The 20,395-nt window shown below is 36.8% G+C and overlaps 1 protein-coding gene across 3 annotated transcripts in view; it reads left to right on the top strand.

Annotated features, from left to right (window-relative positions):
- The window catches only part of FNIP1 (folliculin interacting protein 1), a 155,696-nt gene that overhangs the window by 69,479 nt on the left and 65,822 nt on the right, over nucleotides 1-20,395 (top strand). For 2 of the 3 annotated variants that reach the window (XM_011951043.1, XM_011951045.1), the window contains 5 exons: nucleotides 8,495-8,595; nucleotides 8,847-8,921; nucleotides 10,792-10,883; nucleotides 16,766-16,849; nucleotides 18,154-18,225. In XM_011951043.1, the coding sequence (XP_011806433.1) occupies nucleotides 8,495-8,595; nucleotides 8,847-8,921; nucleotides 10,792-10,883; nucleotides 16,766-16,849; nucleotides 18,154-18,225 (424 nt within the window). The remainder of the gene's footprint in view (nucleotides 1-8,494; nucleotides 8,596-8,846; nucleotides 8,922-10,791; nucleotides 10,884-16,765; nucleotides 16,850-18,153; nucleotides 18,226-20,395) is intronic. The other variant, XM_011951044.1, reaches the window with a different exon arrangement.

Genomic DNA, 20,395 nt, shown 5'->3' with positions numbered 1-20,395 from the left:
AAAAAAAAAAAAAAAAAAAAAAAAAAAAAAAGCAGGGGTTGCAATCCTAGTCTCTGATAAAACAGACTTTAAACCAGCGAAGATAAAAAAAAAAAAGACAAGGGCATTACATAATGGTAAAGGAATCAATGCAACAATAGGGATCGGTGCAACAAGCAGAGCTAACTATTGTAAATATATATGCATCCAATACAAGAGCACCCAGATTCATAAAGCAAGTTCTTAGAGACCTACAAAGAAACTGAGACTCCCACACAATAATAGTGGGAGACTTTAACACTTGACTGTCAATATTAGATCAACAAGACAGAAAATTAACAAGGAAGTTCAGCACTTGAACTCAGCTCTGGACCAAGCGGACCTAATAGACATCTACAGAACTCTCCACCTCAAATCAACAGAATATACATTCTTCTCAGCAACACATCACACTTATTCTAAAATAGACCACATAATTGGCAGTAAAACACTCGCCAGTGAACGCAAAAGAACGAAAATCATAACAAACAGTCTCTCAGACCACAGTGCAATCAAATTAGATCTCAGGATTAAGAAACTCACTCAAACCACACAACTACTTAGAAACTGAACGACCTGCTCCTGAATGACTACTGGGTAAATAACAAACTGAAGTCAGAAATAAATAAGTTTGAACAAAGACACACTGTACCAGAATCTCTGGGACTCAGCTAAAGAGTGTTTAGAGGGAAGTCTATACCACTAAATGCCCACAGGAGAAAGTGGGAAAGATCAAAAATTGACACTCTAACCTCATAATTAAAAGAACTAGAGAAGAAAAAGCAAATTCAAAAGCTAGCAGAAGACAAGAAATAACTAAGATCAGAGCAGAACTGAAGGAGATAGGGACAGGAAAAACCCTTTAAAAAAATCAATGAAACCAGGAGCTGGTTGTTTGAAAAGATTAACAACATAGATAGACCACTAGCCAGACTAATAAAGAGGAAAAGAGAGAGGAATCAAATAGATGCAATAAAAAATGATAAAGGGGATATCACCACTGATTCCACAGAAATACAAACTTCCATCATAGAATACAATAAACACCTTTACGCAAGTAAACTAGAAAATCTAGAAGAAATGGCTAAATTCCTGGACACATACACCCTCCCCAGAGTAAACCAGGAAGAAGTCAAATCCCTGAATAGACCAATAGCAAGTTCTGAAATTGAGGCAGTAATTAATAGCCTACCAAGCAAAAAAGGTCCAGAACCAGATGAATTCATAGCCGAATTCTATCAGAGGTACAAAGAGGAGCTGGAGCTGGTACCATTCCTTCTGAAACTATTCCAATCAATAGAAAAAGAGGAAATCCTCTGTAACTAATTTTATGAGACCAACATCATCCTGATACCAAAACCTGTCAGAGACACAACGGAAAAAGAAAATTTCAGGCGAGTATCCTGATGAACATCAATGGGAAAATCCACAATAAAATACTGGCAAAACAAATCCAGCAGCACATCCAAAAGCCTATCCACCACAATCAATTTGGCTTCATCCTTGGGATGCAAGGCTGGTTCAACGCATGCAAATCAATAAACCTAATCCATCACATGAACAGAACCAATGACAAAAATCACATGATTATCTCAATAGATGCAGAAAAGGCCTTCGATAAAATTCAACACCCTAACATGCTAAAAACTTTCAATAAACTAGGTATTGATGGAGCATATCTCAAAATACGTTCCATCAATACCTATTTATGACAAACCATAGCCAGCATCATCCCGAATGGGCAAACGCTGGAAGCATTCACTTTGAAAACCAGCACAAGATAAGGATGCCCTTTCTCACCACTCCTATTCAACGTAGTATTGGAAATTCTGGCCAGGGCAATCAGGCAAGAGAAAGAAATAAAGCATATTCAAATAGGAAGAGAGGAAGTCAAATTGTCCCTGTTTGCAGATGATATGATTGTATATTCAGAAAACCCGATCGTCTCAACCCAAAATCTCCTTAAGCTGATAAGCAACTTCAGTAAAGTCTCAGGATACAAAATCAATGTGCAAAAATCACAAGCATTCCTATACACCAATAATAGACAAACAGAGCCAAATCATGAGTGAACTCCCATTCACAATTACTACAAAGAGAATAAAATACCTAGAAATCCAACTTACAAGGGATGTGAAGGACCTCTTCAAGGAGAACTACAAACCACTGCTCAAGGAAAAAAGAGAGGATACAAACAAATGGAAAAACATTTCATGCTTATGGATAGGAAGAATCAGTATCGTGAAAATGGCCATCATGCCTATACTAATTCATAGATTCAATGCTGTCCCCATCAATCTACCATCAACTTTCTTCACAGAATTAGAAAATCTACTTTAAATTTCATATGGAACCAAGAAAGAGCCTGTATAGCCAAGAAAATCCTAAGCAAAAAGAACAAAGCTGGAGGCATCACGCTACCTGACTTCAAACTATATTACAAGGCTAAAGTAACCAAAACAGCATTGTACTGGTACCAAAATAGATACATAGATCAATGGAACAGAACAGAGGCCTCAGAAATAACTCCACGCATCAACAACCATCTGATCTTCGACAAACCTGACAAAAACAATAAATGGTGTTGGGGAAAACTTACTAGCCTTGTGCAGAAAACTGAAACTGGATCCCTTCCTTACACCTTATACAAAAATTAACTCAAGATGGATTAAAGACTTAAACGTAAGACCGAAAACCATAAAAACCCTAGAAGAAAACCTAGGCAATACCATTCAGGACATAGGCATGGGCAAAGACTATGACTAAAACACCAAAAGCAATGGCAACAAAAGCCAAAATTGACAAATGAGATCTAATTAAAGAGCTTCTGCACAGCAAAAGAAAGTATCATCAGAGTCAACAGGCAACTTGCAGAATGGGAGAAAACTTTTGCAATCTATCCATCTGACAAAGGGCTAATATCCAGAATCTACAAGGAACTTAAACAAATTTACAAGAAACAAACAATGCTATCAAAAAGTGGGTGAAGGATACAAACGGACACTTCTCAAAAGACATTTATACAGCCAGCAAACATGAAAAAAAGCTCATTATCACTGGTCATTAGAGAAATGCAAATCAAAACCATAATGAGATAAGCATGGCAGTCATTAAAAAGGCAGGAAACAACAGATGCTTTAGAGGATGTGGAGAAATAGGAACCCTTTTACACTGTTGGTGGGAGTGTAAATTAGTTCTACCATTATGGAAGACAGTGTGGCAATTCCTCAAGGATCTAGATCCAGAAATACCATTTGACCCAGCCATCCCATTACTGGGTATATACCCAAAGGATTATAAATCGTTCTAGTATAGAGACACATGGATACGTATGTTTATTGCACCACATTTACAATAGCAAAGACTTGGAACCAACCCAGATGTCCATCATTGATAGACTGGATAAAGAATATGTGGCACATATACACTATGGAATACTGTGCAGCCATAAAAAAGGATGAGTTCGTGTCCTTTGCAGGGATATGGATGAAGCTGGAAACCATCATTTTCAGCAAACTAACACAAGAACAGAAAACCAACACCGCATGTTCTCGCTCATAAGTGGGAGCTGAACAATGAAAGCACATGGACACAGGGAGGGGAACATCACACGCTGGGGCCTGTTGGGGTTTGGGGGGCTAGGGGAGGAATAGCATTAGGAAAAATACCTAATGTAGATGACAGGTTGATGGATGCAGCAAACCACCATGGCACATGTATACCTATTTAACAAACATGCACATTCTGCACATGTATCCCAGAACTAAGAAGCATAATAATAATTTTTTAAAAATGTATATAATTTCAGGTAAGTGGAACATATTCTTTGAGTTACACAGGGTTTAACAGATTATTAGGTTTCAGGAATGAGTACTTAGAATAGACCTTTTAAATAAGGCATTTTTAAAAAGGCAATAATGATAATAGCATCCTTTTAATTATAAGTTTCGTTGTAGATTATGTCACATTAAAATACATAGCTTGCCAGTCACATTCATGGTAACTATTTAATATATGTTAGAACAGACAAAGAGAACCTTAATAGTAAACTATATGGTGTCATAAAATTTACATAGCAATTTATTAATATTTTTACTGTATTTGGCTTTCTGGGGATTATTTTATTTGTATAATAGTAAGATCTATAAATGCCTTGGTTTAAATTTGTATAGCTTGCTTAATACAAGAAATAATAAATTCAGTCAAGGCCGGGCGCGGTGGCTTAAGCCTGTAATCCCAGCACTTTGGGAGGCCGAGACGGGCGGATCACAAGGTCAGGAGATCGAGACCATCCTGGCTAACACGGTGAAACCCCGTCTCTACTAAAAAAAAAAAAAAAAAAAAATACAAAAAAACTAGCCGGGCGAGGTGGCAGGCGCCTGTAGTCCCAGCTACTCGGGAGGCTGAGGCAGGAGAATGGTGTGAACCTGGGAGGCGGAGCTTGCAGTGAGCTGAGATCCGGCCACTGCACTCCAGCCCGGGCGACAGAGTGAGACTCCGTCTCAAAAAAAAAAAATAAATAAAAATAAATTCAGTCAAAATAACAATGGAGTTAGACACATTATGGAGCTTGTAAGGGAAGACTGCCATGTCTGTCATTAGCCAGAAGTAATTTAGGTTGCCAAGTAATACTGGCATTGATTTTTTTAAAAAAGCTATTTTATCATTAAAAAAATTATTCAACTCCATTTCTGAAATGTTCTCAGTACCCAGGCCTCTGTGTCTTACAATAAAAATTTGATCTTAACCAAATCTCAAGAATAAATTAGTTGCTTTCTATATTAGTAACCTAGGTATGACAGAAATGACTTTTTTCTTAATACTTTGTGGGCCAGGCGCGGTGGCTCATGCCTATAATCCCAGCACTTTGGGAGGTCAAGGTGGGCAGATCACAAGGGCAAGAGATCGTTACCATCCTGGCCAAAATGGTGAAACCCCGTCTCTACTAAAAATACAAAAATTAGCTGGGTGTGGTGGCGTGCACATGTAGTCCCAGCTACTCTGGAAGCTGAGGCAGGAGAATTACTTGAAACCCGGGAGGCGGAGGTTGCAGTGAGCCGAGATTGTGCCATTGCAATCCAGCCTGGGAGACAAGAGCAAGACTCCATCTCAAATAATAATAATAATAATAATAATAATAATAATAATAATAATAATGTTTGTGCTCTTATTAGACCAAAATTAAGAGTATAGCTCTGAGAAGGAAAGCAAACATGTAAATGAACATATATGAAACTGATATAAAAATAGCCATGTATTAAAAAAATGTGTTGCTACTTGAAGGTGTCTTTTAAAGAAAGGTACAAATATTTAAACATAGGGATTGTCTTAACCCTAATAATAGGACAATTTAAGATAGTTAGTAAACAGACAAAGGAGTAAAAGAGTCACATGATAAAATGAAAAACAGTGTGCAGCTGTATATCCTGGTCTCCAGTTGTAAAATGGGGATTCTCTTCACTTTATGGTTATTAGAATTTTCCTAAATATTTTAGAAACCATTAATTTTTTTATTTTATATAATTGCATCAAAGGATGGTATTGGGACACTCTCTAAACAGTGGCTTAAACAAATTAGGGATTGTGTTCCTGACATGATAACCCTAAAAATGTACTATCTAGGTATGATACTGGGCTTCAAGATACCCTCAGAGACCATGGTTCCCTTATCTTTCTACTTGGAGTTAATGTGTACTTGTTGCCTTGTTGTTATAATATGACATCTCCATCTGTAGTGACTTCCATTTACATCTTACTGACCAGGCCTGTGTCAAATGCATGTAAATGAGTACTGAAAATTGCTACTTCAACCATAACACTAACCTTTTAAGTATAAAAATTATTCTAAATCTCCTATCTTCAAGTGAGCCTGTGAAATGAAATTTTTTTCAGTTGTGCACATTAGTTCCCTAAAACAAACTGGACTTCAAAAAATGAGGAAGAATTAGAGAACAGATACTTGGCAGGTAAATAGTGATATTTGCCATGACATCTAAATAGTATCCCAATGGATAAGTTCAATCTTTAACTGTTGTCTGACTCCTGTGAAGACAAAGAATAATGAAAGAGAATAACTTTTTAATCAGGAGGTTCTTTGGAAACAAGACATTCTAATGTTTCAAGGAAGTCTTGCTCTGTCGCCCAGGCTGGATTGCAGTGGCCCGATCTCCACTCACTACAATTTCTGCCTCCTGGGCTCAAGCAATTCTCCTGCCTCAGCCTCCCGAGTAGCTGGGATTACAGGCGTGCACCACCACGCCCAGCTACTTTTTTGTATTTTTAGCAGAGACGGGGTTTCACCATGTTGGCCAGGCTGGTCTCAAACTCCTGACCTCGTGATCCTTTCGCCTCGGCCTCCCAAAATGCTGGGATTACAAGCGTGAGCCACCGTGCCCAGCCTCAAGGAGGTCTTAAAAAAAAAAAAATTGTGGTAAGAACATGAGATCTACCCTCTTAAATTTTTAAATGTACAAGGAATTGTTGTCTATATGTACACTGTAGCTCTCTAGAGGTTATTCAAATTGTTTGAAATTTAATGCCATTGATTAGTTACCCCCTGCCCCAGTCCCTGGTAACTCCACATTTCCCCCTTACCCCAGCCCCTGGTAACTACCATTCTACTCTTTGATTCTGTAAATTTGGCTATTTTAAATACCTCATATAAGTGGAGTATTTATCTTATCATGCAGTATTTATCTTTTTTGTGACTGGCTTATTTCATTTAGCCTAACATCCTTAAGATTAATCTGTGTTGTTGCGTGTTGCAGAATTTTCTTCTTTTTAAAAACTGAATAGTGTTTCATTCTATGTATTTATTATATTTCATTTATCTCTTCATCTGTCAATGGACATTTAGGGTTATTTTCACATCTTGGCTATTGTGAATAGTGCTGTAATGAACATAGGAGTGCTAACATCTCTTTGAGATCCTGATTTTAATTATTTTGGAAAAATGCCCAGAAGTGAAATTGCCAGATCACATGGTAGTTCTATTTTTAATTTTTGGAGGACTGGCCATGTTGTTTTCCATGAGTACAGTACCATTTTGCATTCCTACAACAATGTGCAAGGGCTCCAGTTTTGCCACATCCTCACCACTTGTTGTCTTTGCTTTTTTGATTATAGCCAACCTGACAGGTTTTGTGGTTTTGATTTACATTTCTCTGATTAGAAATGTTGAGCATTTCTCCTGTATCAGTTGGTCATTTGTATGAATTCTTTGGAGAAATGTTTATTCAAGACCTTAACTGCGTTATTAGTTTTTACTATAGAGTTGTAGGGGTTTCTGGTACATTTTGAAGCTGAATCCCTTATCAGATACATGATTTGCAAGTATTTTTTCCCATTCCATATTTTATCTTTTCGCCCCCTTGATTATTTTCTTTGCTGTGCAGAAACAGTTTAGTTTGACGTAGTCCCCCTTGTCTGTTTTTGCTTTTGTTACCTGTGCTTTGGCTGTCATATCTGTGAAATTATTGCTAAGACCAATGTCATCAAGCTTTTCTCCTATTTTCTTCTGGGAGTTTTACAGTTTCAGGTCATACGTGTAAGCGTTTAATCCATTTTGAGTTGATTTTGTGCATGATATAGGACACCAGTTTTATTCTTTTGCATGTGGATATCCAGTTTTCCCAGAAGCATTTGTTGAAGAGACTATCCTGTCCCCATTGTGTATTCTTAGCACACTTCTTGAAGATCAGTTGACTGTATACATGTAGGTTTATTTCTGGTCTCTTTGTTCTGTTCCATTGAGTCTATATGTCTGTCTTAATGTCATTACCTTACTGTTTTCACTACTGTAGCTTTGTAGTATAATTTGAAATCAGGAAGTGTAATGCCCGCCAGCTTTGTTCTTTTTCAAGGTTGATTTGGCTCATTGTGGTCTTCTGTGGTTTCATATGAATTTTAATATGTTTTTCTGCTTTTGTAAAAAATGCCATTAGGATTTTCATAGGCATAGTATTGAAACTGTAGATCGCAGATATGTCTTTACAGAAGTACAAAATAGATATAAATTGCCCTATTTATGGATGCTTCTTTTATACAACGGGAGTAGTAAAAATTTTTCAGCATATTATTTGAATTTCACTTATTATCTATCCTGGAGAAACATTGCATATGCATAAGATGTGGTTAAGAATGCCTACTTGTGCATTATTGATAATAGCAAAAATCTGGAAGTGACCTAAATGCCCGTGAGTAAAGGGCACTCGTCTGACAAATGGTGGTATTTTCATGCAATAAAATATTGTACAGCTCTTAAAAGGAATTAGTCACATTTATATGTAACAACATGGTTACATCAAGAAGACATTTTAAAATGAAGAAAATCAAGTTGCAGAACAGCGTATACAGTGTAGAATTACAATTATTAATGTAGAATAACTATATAAAAAGAATTTTAATAAAAATCAATATATGAAATAGTCATAAGCTTTTAATTAACACAGTTTGTTAATGTGTGGTTATTGTTTAGGGTTCTCGATGCTCTTCTGATGCCAATATGCTTGGAGAGATGATGTTTGGCTCAGTAGCAATGAGCTACAAAGGATCCACCCTAAAAATTCATCAGATTCGGTGAGAAATTTTCTGATTTTTTTTTTTAACGAGTCCATTTTTAGGTATTTGGGTTTTTTTAGAGAGAATTTTATATCTTCACTCAGATTGAGCTTGTCATACTCCATTTAAAATGTTCTCTGGTTTTAATGCTACCATTGGCAGCTATGCTGTGAAACCTCTGTGACTGACTTACACATTTTTATTTATAATAACTCCAAAAGGCCATTGTGTTTTAGTTTTGGTCTCTCTCTTTCTCTTTTTCTTCATAGTTCCCCTCCACAGCTCATGCTCAGCAAAGTGTTCACTGCTCGGACTGGCAGCAGTATTTGTGGAAGTCTCAATACGTAAGTGCTTATGGATACACGGGGAATTGTATTACTTTAGATGTACAAAGTATGAAAACTAACAAACTGCTTTTAGCACTGAGCACAAGTTCAGATTTTCTATCTTTCCTTAAGTTTAAAAGTTCATGGAGGCCAGATTTCACTCTCAATTGAGTTTAGTTGAGAAACAGGAGATGTGGTTTCTGTTTCTGTGAACTGCTAGAAGCAGTATCTGGAAGTAGAATGTTGAATGGATTTCCGTCTTAGGTCAACATGCTGATTTTCAGTTTTGCGGTACCACACTGAGTTTCCTGAGTTACCACAATCTGTAGGGTTGGTGCTCTTCAATTTTCAGATCCCCTATGAAATTAACCCTACAGACAGGACTGACCTAGGTCAGCCATATTGATATTACACATAATATATACACTATATAATGACAGCCACCAGGGTATTACAAGCTATTAATGCAAAGATTGGAATAGTGAAGCTGAAGCAAAGGCAGGCCTGCTGTCAAGATCATGGGCCATGTGCCAGAACCTAGCAAATTACTGGGGCTAAAGTTAGGCAGTAAAAGACCCCAGAGAGAGATTTTGCAGGTGCCATATCAGAGCAAGACTCATTGGCTAGTCAGAGCCCCTGGGGATAACCCAAGGTCAAAGGCAGCAAGGAAACTACTCCAGATTGCAGAAATTCTGTACGGCCCCCATCAATTGTTAATGCCTTAAAAATACCTGTTTGGAAGAGTATTATTAGCTAAGTTTCTAATACCTGTAACTCTTTGGAAGGAAAATAGGAGGTAGTCTTTTTCTTTTTTTTTTTGAAATGGAGCCTTACTGTGTCACCAGGCTGGAGTACAGTGGCGCGATCTCAGCTCACTGCAGCCTCTGCCTCTCGGGTTCAAGCAGTTCTCCTGACTCAGCCTCCAGGGTAGGTGGGACTACAGGTGCAGGCCACCATGCCCGGCTAATTTTGTATTTTTAGTAGAGACAGAGTGTTACTATGTTGGCCAGGCAGGTCTCGAACTCCTGACCTCAAATGATCCGCCCGCCTCAGCCTCCCAAAGTGCTGGGATTACTGGCGTGAGCCATCACGCCCGGCTATGGGAGATATCCTTTAAAATATTATGGATGCTTTAAAATATCTTGAAGCCAAAAATACTGATTTTTAAAAGTAGAAATTAGAGACCTACTAAAGCAGAAATTAAAGATTCCGTGTTGGAATCACTGATGTTAGCCATAATCACCTGAGTTTTTTCACCTTTTCTAAGTTCTGATGATTCCTAAAATCTCTAGAAAGGATATTTTGCACTAAAAGCATAAAGTACTTTTATTTTTGTTATCCTGAAAGAGTCACTAAAAGAAGTCATATAGGTTATTTGTAATATATTAGACTAAAGATAGTTTTTGGATATTTGCCTAATGATTTATTCTCCTCTTCTTCCTCCTAGCTTCCACCTCTCCATAACAAATAATTAGAAAATATTTTTAGGTCTAAAATATGAGGGGAAACCTTGTTTATAATCTAAATCAGGTTCAGTAACTTCTTCTTTAAAGATCCAGATAGTAAATATTTTTGGCTTTGTGAGCCAGACAATGGGTTATAGTTTCTTAGCTCTGCTGTTGCAGCATCAAAGCATTCATACACAGTTTATAAATGAATGGGCATGGCTGTGTTCCAATAAAACTTTATTTACAAAAAGAGGCAGCAGACTAGATCTGGCACTTAGGCTATAGTTTACCAACCTCTGATTTAAATGATTATGTTAGTTAATTTGTAATGCTAATAGGAAGAAACCGTTTTTGCGCTTAAAATTTCATCAGGATGTCCAAAGAATTGCCCTTAAACCATAAAATGAATTTGGAATTAATTTTTTTCTCACCCTCCATAGGCTACAAGATAGTCTTGAATTCATCAATCAGGACAACAATACATTAAAGGCTGATAATAACACAGTTATTAATGGACTGCTTGGAAATATAGGTAAATGATTCCTTTGATTTTATAAGTTTAAAAAATATTAACAGTGTAACAAGTGTTTTTTGAAGTTATTCCTTAATAATGCAGATCTGTCATGATAACAAAGAATTTCAAATACTGTAAGTGGAAGAGCCTTTTAAATTGCCAGTATGTATAACATTTATTTGGAAAACATATTTTTCATATATTTGAACACAGTATTTATTTTGTATCTGATAAAGAGACTACTTTAGATATATCTAATTTGTCTTCATTGTTTTTCATTGTTAAATTTGAAGCATCTTTGAAAGGTGTCAGTGATAAGAAAAGCCCTTAGTAGTTCTTTTGGCTATTTCAGCTGAGGAAGACTATTACACCTTCTTCCTTCTGTCTTCCCTAACCATAAAAGTCATTTTAAAATGATGCTTGTTTTTGTGACCTGTAATTCAGATGAGCAGATGTTCAAATTTGATGTTTCTTAAAAGATTAGAATAACAATTAATTTAGTACTTTGGTTAGCTGATTGTTGTTATTTAAGTACTACATTTTAAAGTGACAGACTTTCTAAAATTTCTGTCATTTCTTCTAGACAGCTCAAGTGAACTGCTGCTGTATTGCGATATTTCTGGTGCATAAAAAGCTATATAGTAGCCAAGGGAATGGGATAACAATTAGAATAGTATTAATATTTCTCTCATTTTCTGTTTAGTAAGAACTTTTATTCATAATTAATTTAAATAAATAATTGTTATATATTAGTAGAAAACAATTTTTTCTTCCAACTTGAACTGTATGACATCCTATTATTTATTTTTTATAATTTGTGTTTATTCAAATGAGCAATCGCTTATAAAACACCTATTACTGTGCGCTAGTCAAAGTGTTAGGCATATACTTTATAATGTGTGTGTGTTATAGAAAAATAGAAGTTCTGCTTTTTCTTAACTCGCTTGATTACTTCATTTTTTTAAATAAAGGAAAAATGTGACAAAGAATGAAATCTTTTTTCTTTATAGTTTGATACTTTTCAAAGCTCAAGGGACTTGTTGAAAGTTGAAAGTAATTATGGGTTTTTGTTTGTTTTTGATTTTTGAGATGGAGTCTCACTCTGTCACCCAGGCTGGAGTGCAATGGTGTGATCTTAGCTCACTGCAACCTGTGCCTCCCTGATTCAAGCGATCCTCCTGCCTCAGCCTCCCAAGTAACTGGGACTGCAGGCACGTGCCATCACATCCGGCTAATTTTTGTATTTTTGGTAGAGACAGAGTTTTGCTGTGTTGGCCAGGATGTTCTCGAACTCCTGACTGCAAGTGATCCACCCGCCTCAGCCTCCCAAAGACCTGGGATTACAGGTGTGAGCCCCCGTGCCCCAGCCAAAAGTAATTCATTTCAGTAACACAAATCCATTATTACTTATAAAGGTAAATTATACTATAGAGGTTAGATATACTTGTCCTCTCTTTTAATGTAGAGTAGAAAATCCATTTTACATACTACTGACTTTAAGTAATGAGCAACATTTGCACTCTTTTGATTGTCAGTCAAGGATTTTTTAGCATGTCTACCATTTCTTACTTTCTTTCAATTTCCAGTCAATCAATCAATCGATAAGTATGTGGTGAGCACCTGTAATATGCCAAACACTCTGTTAGGCTCTGAAGATACAGTGGTGAACCAGACACAGTTCCTGCTTCAATGGATTTATAGTTAGTAGAAGTCAGAAAAGTAATACAACAATTACAGTATACTATAGTAAATTCTTAGACAGAGTTAAGAGCAGGGTGTGATTAAAATAAGGAGAAGCACTCAGTTCAGTCCTGGAGAGTCAAGGAAGGCTTCCTTGAGGACATGAGGCCTAAGCTTGAAGGATTAGCCAGATGGCTAGGGAAATAAATGTTCTGTGAAGAAGCAATAGTATGTACACAGACCTAGGGGCAAAAGATCATAGAGTATGGAAAGAATGTGAATAAATCAGTATGTATGGAGCACAGAGTAGGGGTAAAGTAAATGAAAAAGAAAGAATGGAGCAAAAGCTAGATCACAAAACGCACTGTAGGCCACACTGAGGAATTTAGAGTTAATGCTTGGTTTAGTGTAGTTGGGCACCAGTGCAGATATGTTGGTTCGGGTCCTTTACCTGTTTTTTTTAGCAGGTGCCAAAGACAGAGTTAAACATGCAACAGTTGTGTTAGGGGAAATGACTATGTAAAGGAAAATGAGGAAAATGCTGGGAAAGGCTGAGCGACCCATCAAACTGTGATGTAAGTCTGACCATGAATGAAGGAGAGAGGGATAGAGTGTTGACTGGAAGTGTCTCAAGCCAGCTATACAGTTCAAATGAGGTTTGGCAAGGCCCTGGGAATTATTTGAGTCAAAGTTGGTTGTCAGAAGTGTCCCATGTCTCCCCAGAATGGGCCTGCCTTAGTATACCTACTGTGTTCAACCATTGGCTGGGAGCAGCCTATCAGCTATGTGTCCTTGCACAAATGTGCCAGTGGATTTCAGCAGGGGTTCTTAATCAACATAGTCTTTATAGTTGGAGATCTTTGAGATACATTCTCGCGGCCACCAGGGAGGAATTTTCGGAATATAACAACACAATCAAATTACGTTTGTATCTGTAGAAGATTATTCTAACTGCAGTAGGAATGGATTCAGGTAAGCAAGTGGTCTTGAGAAAAGGCCCATATTAGAAGGCTACTCATGGTACTCCAAATGACAGATAATGGTACCTACAGTAAATTAGTGTCAGTGGGGATAGTTGTTGAGAAATTCACTAAGGGACATAGAGTGGACCAGATTAGCTAATTAGAAGAGGTGAGGCAAAAGGAAGAATCAAGTTTGGCACTTTGCTGGCTGTTTAATTGCATGGATATTGGTGCTCTTCATTAAGGGGAATAGAAGAAATCAGAGTTGATGATTTTAGGTTTAGTCATGTTCAATTGGAAGTACCGGAATATCCAAGTGAAGAAATCCATTGTTGTTAGCTACTTAGATAGGTATATTGTAGGTATTCTCTTTAATGTAAAAATGGATGAGTGTTTAATAATTTAAAAATAATAAAAGTTGACCAGTTAGCTGTATCTTCTGGGGATTTGAGAATCATCAGGACCTAAATTATAACTGAAAGCATGGGAATGGAGGATGACCTAGGAAATGTAAAGAATGAGAAGGAAAGAGTGTTGAAGATGGAACCCTGGGGAATGCTGGCTTTAAGAAGGGGTACCAGGCCGGTCACAGTGGCTCACGCCTGTAATCCCAGCACTTTGGGAGGCTGAGGTGGGCAGATCACGAGGTTGGGAGATGGACACCATCCTGGCTAACACAGTGAAATCCTGTCTCTACTAAAAATACAAAAAAATTAGCCGGACGTGGTGGCTCCTGCAGTCCCAGCTACTCGGGAGGCTGAGGCAGGACAATAGCGTGAACCTGGGAGGCGGAGCTTGCAGTGAGCCGAGATCACACCACTGCACTCCAGCCAGAGCGAGACTCCGTCTCAAAAGAAAAAAAAAGGGTAGGAGAAGAGAAGCACACAAACAGACTGAGACTGAGGGGGAAAAATACAGAGAGTGTGTTACATGGGAAAAAAGTTTACAGTGTAATATAATCAGCATCAGTTACTGCTTATAAGGTAATATAAGAGAATATGTACTAAATTAAGCAACAGGAAGGCTTTTGGTGGCCTAGATGAGCAGTTTCAGTGGGGAGAATAGACGTCAGAATTGGGATGACTCAGAGTTTGGACTTTTGTCCAAGATGCAAGCAATGATTCTCAAACTTTTTGGTTTTAGGAGCCCTTTACACACTTAGAAATTATCGAGGACTGCAGAGAACTTTTGTTTATGTGGATTGCGGCTATTGATAAATTGTTAGCAATTACAACAAAAAATTGAAGAATATTTAGTAAATCCTTGAAAAATTACACTAATACCCCCTTTCATGTTATTACAGGCCTCCAAAAAATTAGTAAGAAGAGTGGCATTGTTTTACATTTTTATCAGTCTCCTTAATTTCTGGATGAGGTTACAGCTAAATTCTCATATCTGCATCTGTATTCAGTCCTTTGTGATATGTTATTTTCATTGAAGTGTATCAAGAAAATTGTCCCACACAGATGTGTAGTTGGAAAATGGAGGACTTCACAGACCCCCTGAAAATTTCGGGGACCCCACGGGTCCTTGGATGACATTTTGAGAACTGCTGAATTGCTGTAGGATTAGATATATGGAGGGTGGTGGAAGAGACTTGACTATGTTTAAGTGTTGACAGAAAAAGGAAATTATAAGGAGCATGAAATTAAAGACTAGAAGTAATAATTGATAGAAGGAGATTTTTGAAGAAGAATGGGGGATTGGGGTCCTAGCTGACTTAAAGTTAACTTTGGAAGGGAAGGAGGAACTTAGGAATTTTTAATAAGTCCCTAGCACGTTGTAAGACTTGAGTAACATGACTACTTAGGCAGGAAGGAGGCAAGGATGGGTGAGAGAGTAAGTTTTGAAGCAGGATGATAGAAAAAAAGGGTTCCAATCTGGTTAATTCTACTGTGTGTATGTGCATATATGAATGTGCATACTCTAGGAAGCAAAAGTTTTATGCTGAGAAGAAGAGGTAGGGAAGGAGTTTAAAGAAGTAAATAATTTTTGAAGTAACTAGGGAAAGAAAGCTAGGACGAATTAAAGAGCTGACCATTGAGACATGGAAGGATTGCTGTACGTGTACTATAATTATAGAAGTTCTTGCTACAGAAAAGTAATATCTGTTAGCAATTTGAAAACTACAGTTGGCTGGACACAGTGGCTCATGCCTGTAATTTCAACACTTTAGGAGGCCAAAGCAGGAGGATCACTTGAGCCCAGGAATTGGAGATCAACTTGGGCAATGTAGCAAGACTTTGTCTCTACTAAAAAGTTTTCAAAATTAGCTGGGCCTGGTGGCATGCACCTGGCTCATGGGGAGGGTTGAGGAGGGAAGATCACTGTAGCTCAGGAGTTAGAACTTGCAGTTAGCTACGATTATGCCATTGCATTCCAGCCTGCATCACAGAGCAAAACCCTGTTTCAAAAAAGGAAAGAAGAAAAATGCAATTGTCACTTTTTAAAACAGAAAGCCCCCTATTCCATCCTAGATAAATGTCCTTCATGGCTGTTTAGACTATTTTGATGAAGCATAGCTAACAGGTAACCCAGCTGCTTGCTTTCAGGCCATAATGCCCTTCTTGGGTCTTCAGACTGCAATTAACCTTTTCATGAAGCGTGTGGCAGCTACTTCTCTTGAACAGCTGGGAGTCCGGTCCCTGATGAGTGTCATTTGTGTTCCTCCTTCCACAGTGACTGACTCCTGGTTTAGTAACCTTGGTTTCTTCCATTACTTTGTAACTTATCACTGGGTTAGAAAAACCAATTTTTAATGTCAGTAAGATCTCTTTGCTGGTTTTGCACCCTATTGTATGCTGTGTGCCAAGTGCTTAGGTGGTTTTCTCCTCACTTCAGTTGTAGGCACATACTGTAATCTTAAAACAACTTTAAAAAAATAAATTTATTTGGCAAATATCAGTTTAGATAGATAACATTATCATACTTTTTCAAATCTTTAAAAATACTGTTTTACATTAGAAAGGATTGAACATTTAAAATAATTTTTACTTTATATAGCTGAAGCTTGTTTTTATTACATATACATTTATTAGTAAAAATACATGAAGTTGTTGTTTGATATAAATCATGACTAAAGAAACATCATCCTGTTTCAAAAATGGGAAGATAGCTTGAATTCTTATTTAGTTTAAAAGTTTCCATCCATATTTGTTGGTCTGCTCTTGTGCTGCCTTAGCTCACCTTTTTTCCCTGACGCACTGTGGCTTCTCTAACAGTCCTCTTTCATGTGTATTTTACGTTTTTGCCATGTAGGTCTTTCACAGTTCTGCAGCCCCAGGCGGGCATTCTCTGAGCAGGGTCCGCTCCGCCTGATCAGGAGCGCCTCTTTCTTTGCAGGTTTGCGATGTGCTGTGTGGGTAGACTAGTTGGTGTGCCCCAACGGCTAGACTCTGTAGTTAAGCTGTGGAAACAAGACAGTAGATAAATGCAGTTGGTGAGGTTATGGATAAGAAAACATTGCTTTAGGAAGTATAAGAACTTAATTCCATTCTACTGAACATGTTCTTAAAATTTCCAGACACTGAGTTAACAGTAGAATTGACATTTTTATGAAATTTTGGTTTGCCATTTCTCTTGTGGCATAATGATTTTAACTTTAGAATCTGAAACCAAAACTTAGTATGAACTTTATTTCTTATGATACCACTTGGAATTTTTAATGTGACACTGTCTTGTTTCCATGGCTGAGTAGCTTTTGTACCATAGTTCACCAATTGCAGAAAATTATCCTATCTTGTTATTATTGTAAAATTTCTGATCTACACTATTCCATAAGAACAGTTTTTCTTGGAGCTAAGATTTAGATGAACAAGCACCACTGTAATGCTCTGTAAAAGGCATACATGACTGTATTTGCTTACATAATCAAGTTGATGATTGTAGAGTGTGTTCATGTGTATATATCCAGGATTCTAATCATATACCTTGTTTCACACGTTTTAGCAGATTACCTAACATTGTAACCTTTTAGTGGAAATTATTAGAATGTGAACATATTTACTCTTCATTGTGCTCAGATTGGTATCAATTTAGCCCTTCTTGTTTTGAATAATATTTTCTTTCCCTATAAATATTAGATATAGCAAATACATATTTATAGAAAACTTGGAAAACATTTTTAAAAGGCAAAAATATGTATTAGCTGTTTTATCAGCCAGAAATACCTGCTTTTTTGTTTTTTAAACACAATTGGGATCATACTATTCAAACAAATTTCTCAATTTATTGTGGAGAATTTTGAAACATACATTGTTATAGGCAGAAACAGTACAGTGAACTATGATATACCCACCACTTGGTCCCAGCAAGTGCTCATACTGTTCAGTAGCTTGCTTTTTTTCATTTAATAGTATATTATAAATATCTGTCACTGAATATGCTTCTAAAATATGACTTTAGTAACTCCTTGCTTCTTTAGGTATTATGTTTTAGATTCTCATACTGTGTATCAAATCATCACAGAGCTCTCAAAGCTTGTTCAACTGAGTAATAGCTCTTGGTGTTGGGTTGGTGTCATGCTATCGAAAAAAATAAGGGAATGCAATGAGATGAGCATGATTTTGTTTGCTATTTAAAAGGAGCTGTTCATCCACCTGAATAGCAATATATTTTATAACTGACAGTTTCATCTTTATTTATAGTTCACAGCAACCCAATGGACATGCCTGGAAGAGAGCTCAATGAGGACAGAGACAGTGGCATAGCACGGTCTGGTAATGTCAGGTTCTTGTATTCAGTTTTTTATGAGATTGCTGTTGGCATTGATTTTCTTTTTTGTCCCTTCCTTTATTACCAAATTTGTTCATATTGATATTAGCCTTACAAGAGAACTGTGGAAAGATCAGAGCAAAGTCTTGTAAATTTAACATTTTTCATGTTTACTTTTAAGTGTGCTGAGTAGAATAAAGCCAGGATGAACTAAAGCCAGAGTAAAGTACACTGGTTGAAGCTTAGTGAGTATAAGAAGAAAAGCATTGGTCAGAAAACTGCTTAGAAACTGTAGTAAAAAAACCACATTTGCTTGTATTTGCTTGCTGCTAACTAAAGTTTAAATTGTCGTATTGTCTCTTGCTCAGAAAAGCACAGGCATTTTGAGTCAGTGTTATACTTTTTTTTTTTCAAATATGGACTCTTCCAAAATTTGTAGGTCTAGCAAACATTTATTGAAACATGGTGGACATTAAAAAAATTAAAGCCCAGAGTCTGCCTTTAAGGGACACGGAAGTATGGAGTCTACTAGGAGAAAAATTAGGAAAATCATCTGTCTAGTTCATTGTGTGATGCGTTTAGTGTTAGGCCTGTGCAAAAAGCTTCAGAGAAAGAGCACCACACTTAGCTTGGGCAAGGGGCAGGGATGCCAACAAAGCTTTACAGAATAATGATGATTGAGTTGTATTTTGAGAAATAAATAGCAGTTATCCAGGCAAAAGCTCAGAAAAAAGACATTTTAGCTAAAAAGAAAAGTGTGTGTTGGGGCATAAGTAAAAGAAGAAGTAATTTTAGGCTTGAATTACTATTAGATATAAGAAACTTAATTCAGTGTGATAGCATGTGTTGTTACATTATATGGCTCTACTGTCGAAATTGGTTCTATGATTCAGTTTTGAGTATAAATGAAAAATCTAAACTTGCTGTATATTGGAATCCCTAGGTGTGTGTTAGAATAACAAGGAGAAGTTTTAAAAAAAATTCAAGTGCCTGAACTCTACTTTCAAAGACTCTCATGTAACCTAGAGAAGGCATCTCTAGGCATCTGTATTTGAGAAACAAAACAAATGCAAAACCTAACACTTGATTCTAATAGATAGCTAGGGTTGCCAACCACTACTCTAATAATAATGGCTTGTGTTTTTCAAGTAATCTCATCTTTCTTTTCTAATTCAGTTTCTTATTTTTGTTTTAAAGAATCTAGAGTATATTTCTTTTAATACCCTTTGCTTCTATGTTATCTAGAGATTTAGTCTTCCCTGGCAGGAATTTAATTCTCATTGTTTAAGATTTGAGAGATGATAAATTAATTTATTTATACTTACATTCTTTATAAATTGAAGTGTCTGGCTAGACTGATCTGTTAGGCTACTTCAAGTTATTGGATTAATATATGTCATTTAAGTTAATGTATATTGTCTTCTTTTTCTAATAAGAGTTATTTTTAATATTAGAACACAGTGAAATGTATTTTTTCCAGACTTAGGACAGCATTTTATTTTTCACTGAAGTCACACCCAGATTTAGTTGTACATACCCAGTCTTGGACTACAAGGTTTTATAATACTAACTGATAAACTATGGTCTGCATTTACAATCTGCATTCTAAAGTAGTTTAGAATGAGTTCATTGATGGTCTACATGTTTGCATGGCACATACAGCTTTATCCTCTGTCATTGAATTTGTCAGAATTCAAATGAATGGATCTTCGTAATGAAAGTATCTCAGTTTGTAGTGCTGGTGTCCGAAATAATTTATCATCTGACCTGTACCTTTTTAATAGTGATGATAATAGTCCCCTGTTTTGAATATACATTTTCAGTATGTCCTTATGATCATAAAAGATAGAAGTCTGGAATATTGCCAAACGAAAGCAAGCCCTTAATGGCAAGTCTTATCCTCTCTAAATCCAGTGGGGAAAAGCCTAATGAAAATCCCCTAGCCTAATGAAAAATCAGCAGTTGTAGCTCTTAACACCTCAGGCAGTAAACATATCTTACAGATTTCAGAGAAGTGTTTTGGGAAGGGATAATCCCCAAGATCAGGGGATTGCAGCCGTTACAGAGTGGAGTCTGCTGGAATGTGTTTGTCACCTTAGATGCTCCAGAGAGCATTCCTTTTTTGGAGCTTAGTAGGTATAGTCATGATTCTTAATTAAAAGTGGTAGCTTTGAC

Source organism: Colobus angolensis, unplaced genomic scaffold (genome assembly GCF_000951035.1).
Source record: "Colobus angolensis palliatus isolate OR3802 unplaced genomic scaffold, Cang.pa_1.0 Scaffold314, whole genome shotgun sequence".
Lineage (NCBI taxonomy): Eukaryota > Metazoa > Chordata > Mammalia > Primates > Cercopithecidae > Colobus > Colobus angolensis.
This window is presented reverse-complemented; position numbering and strand designations above follow the sequence as displayed.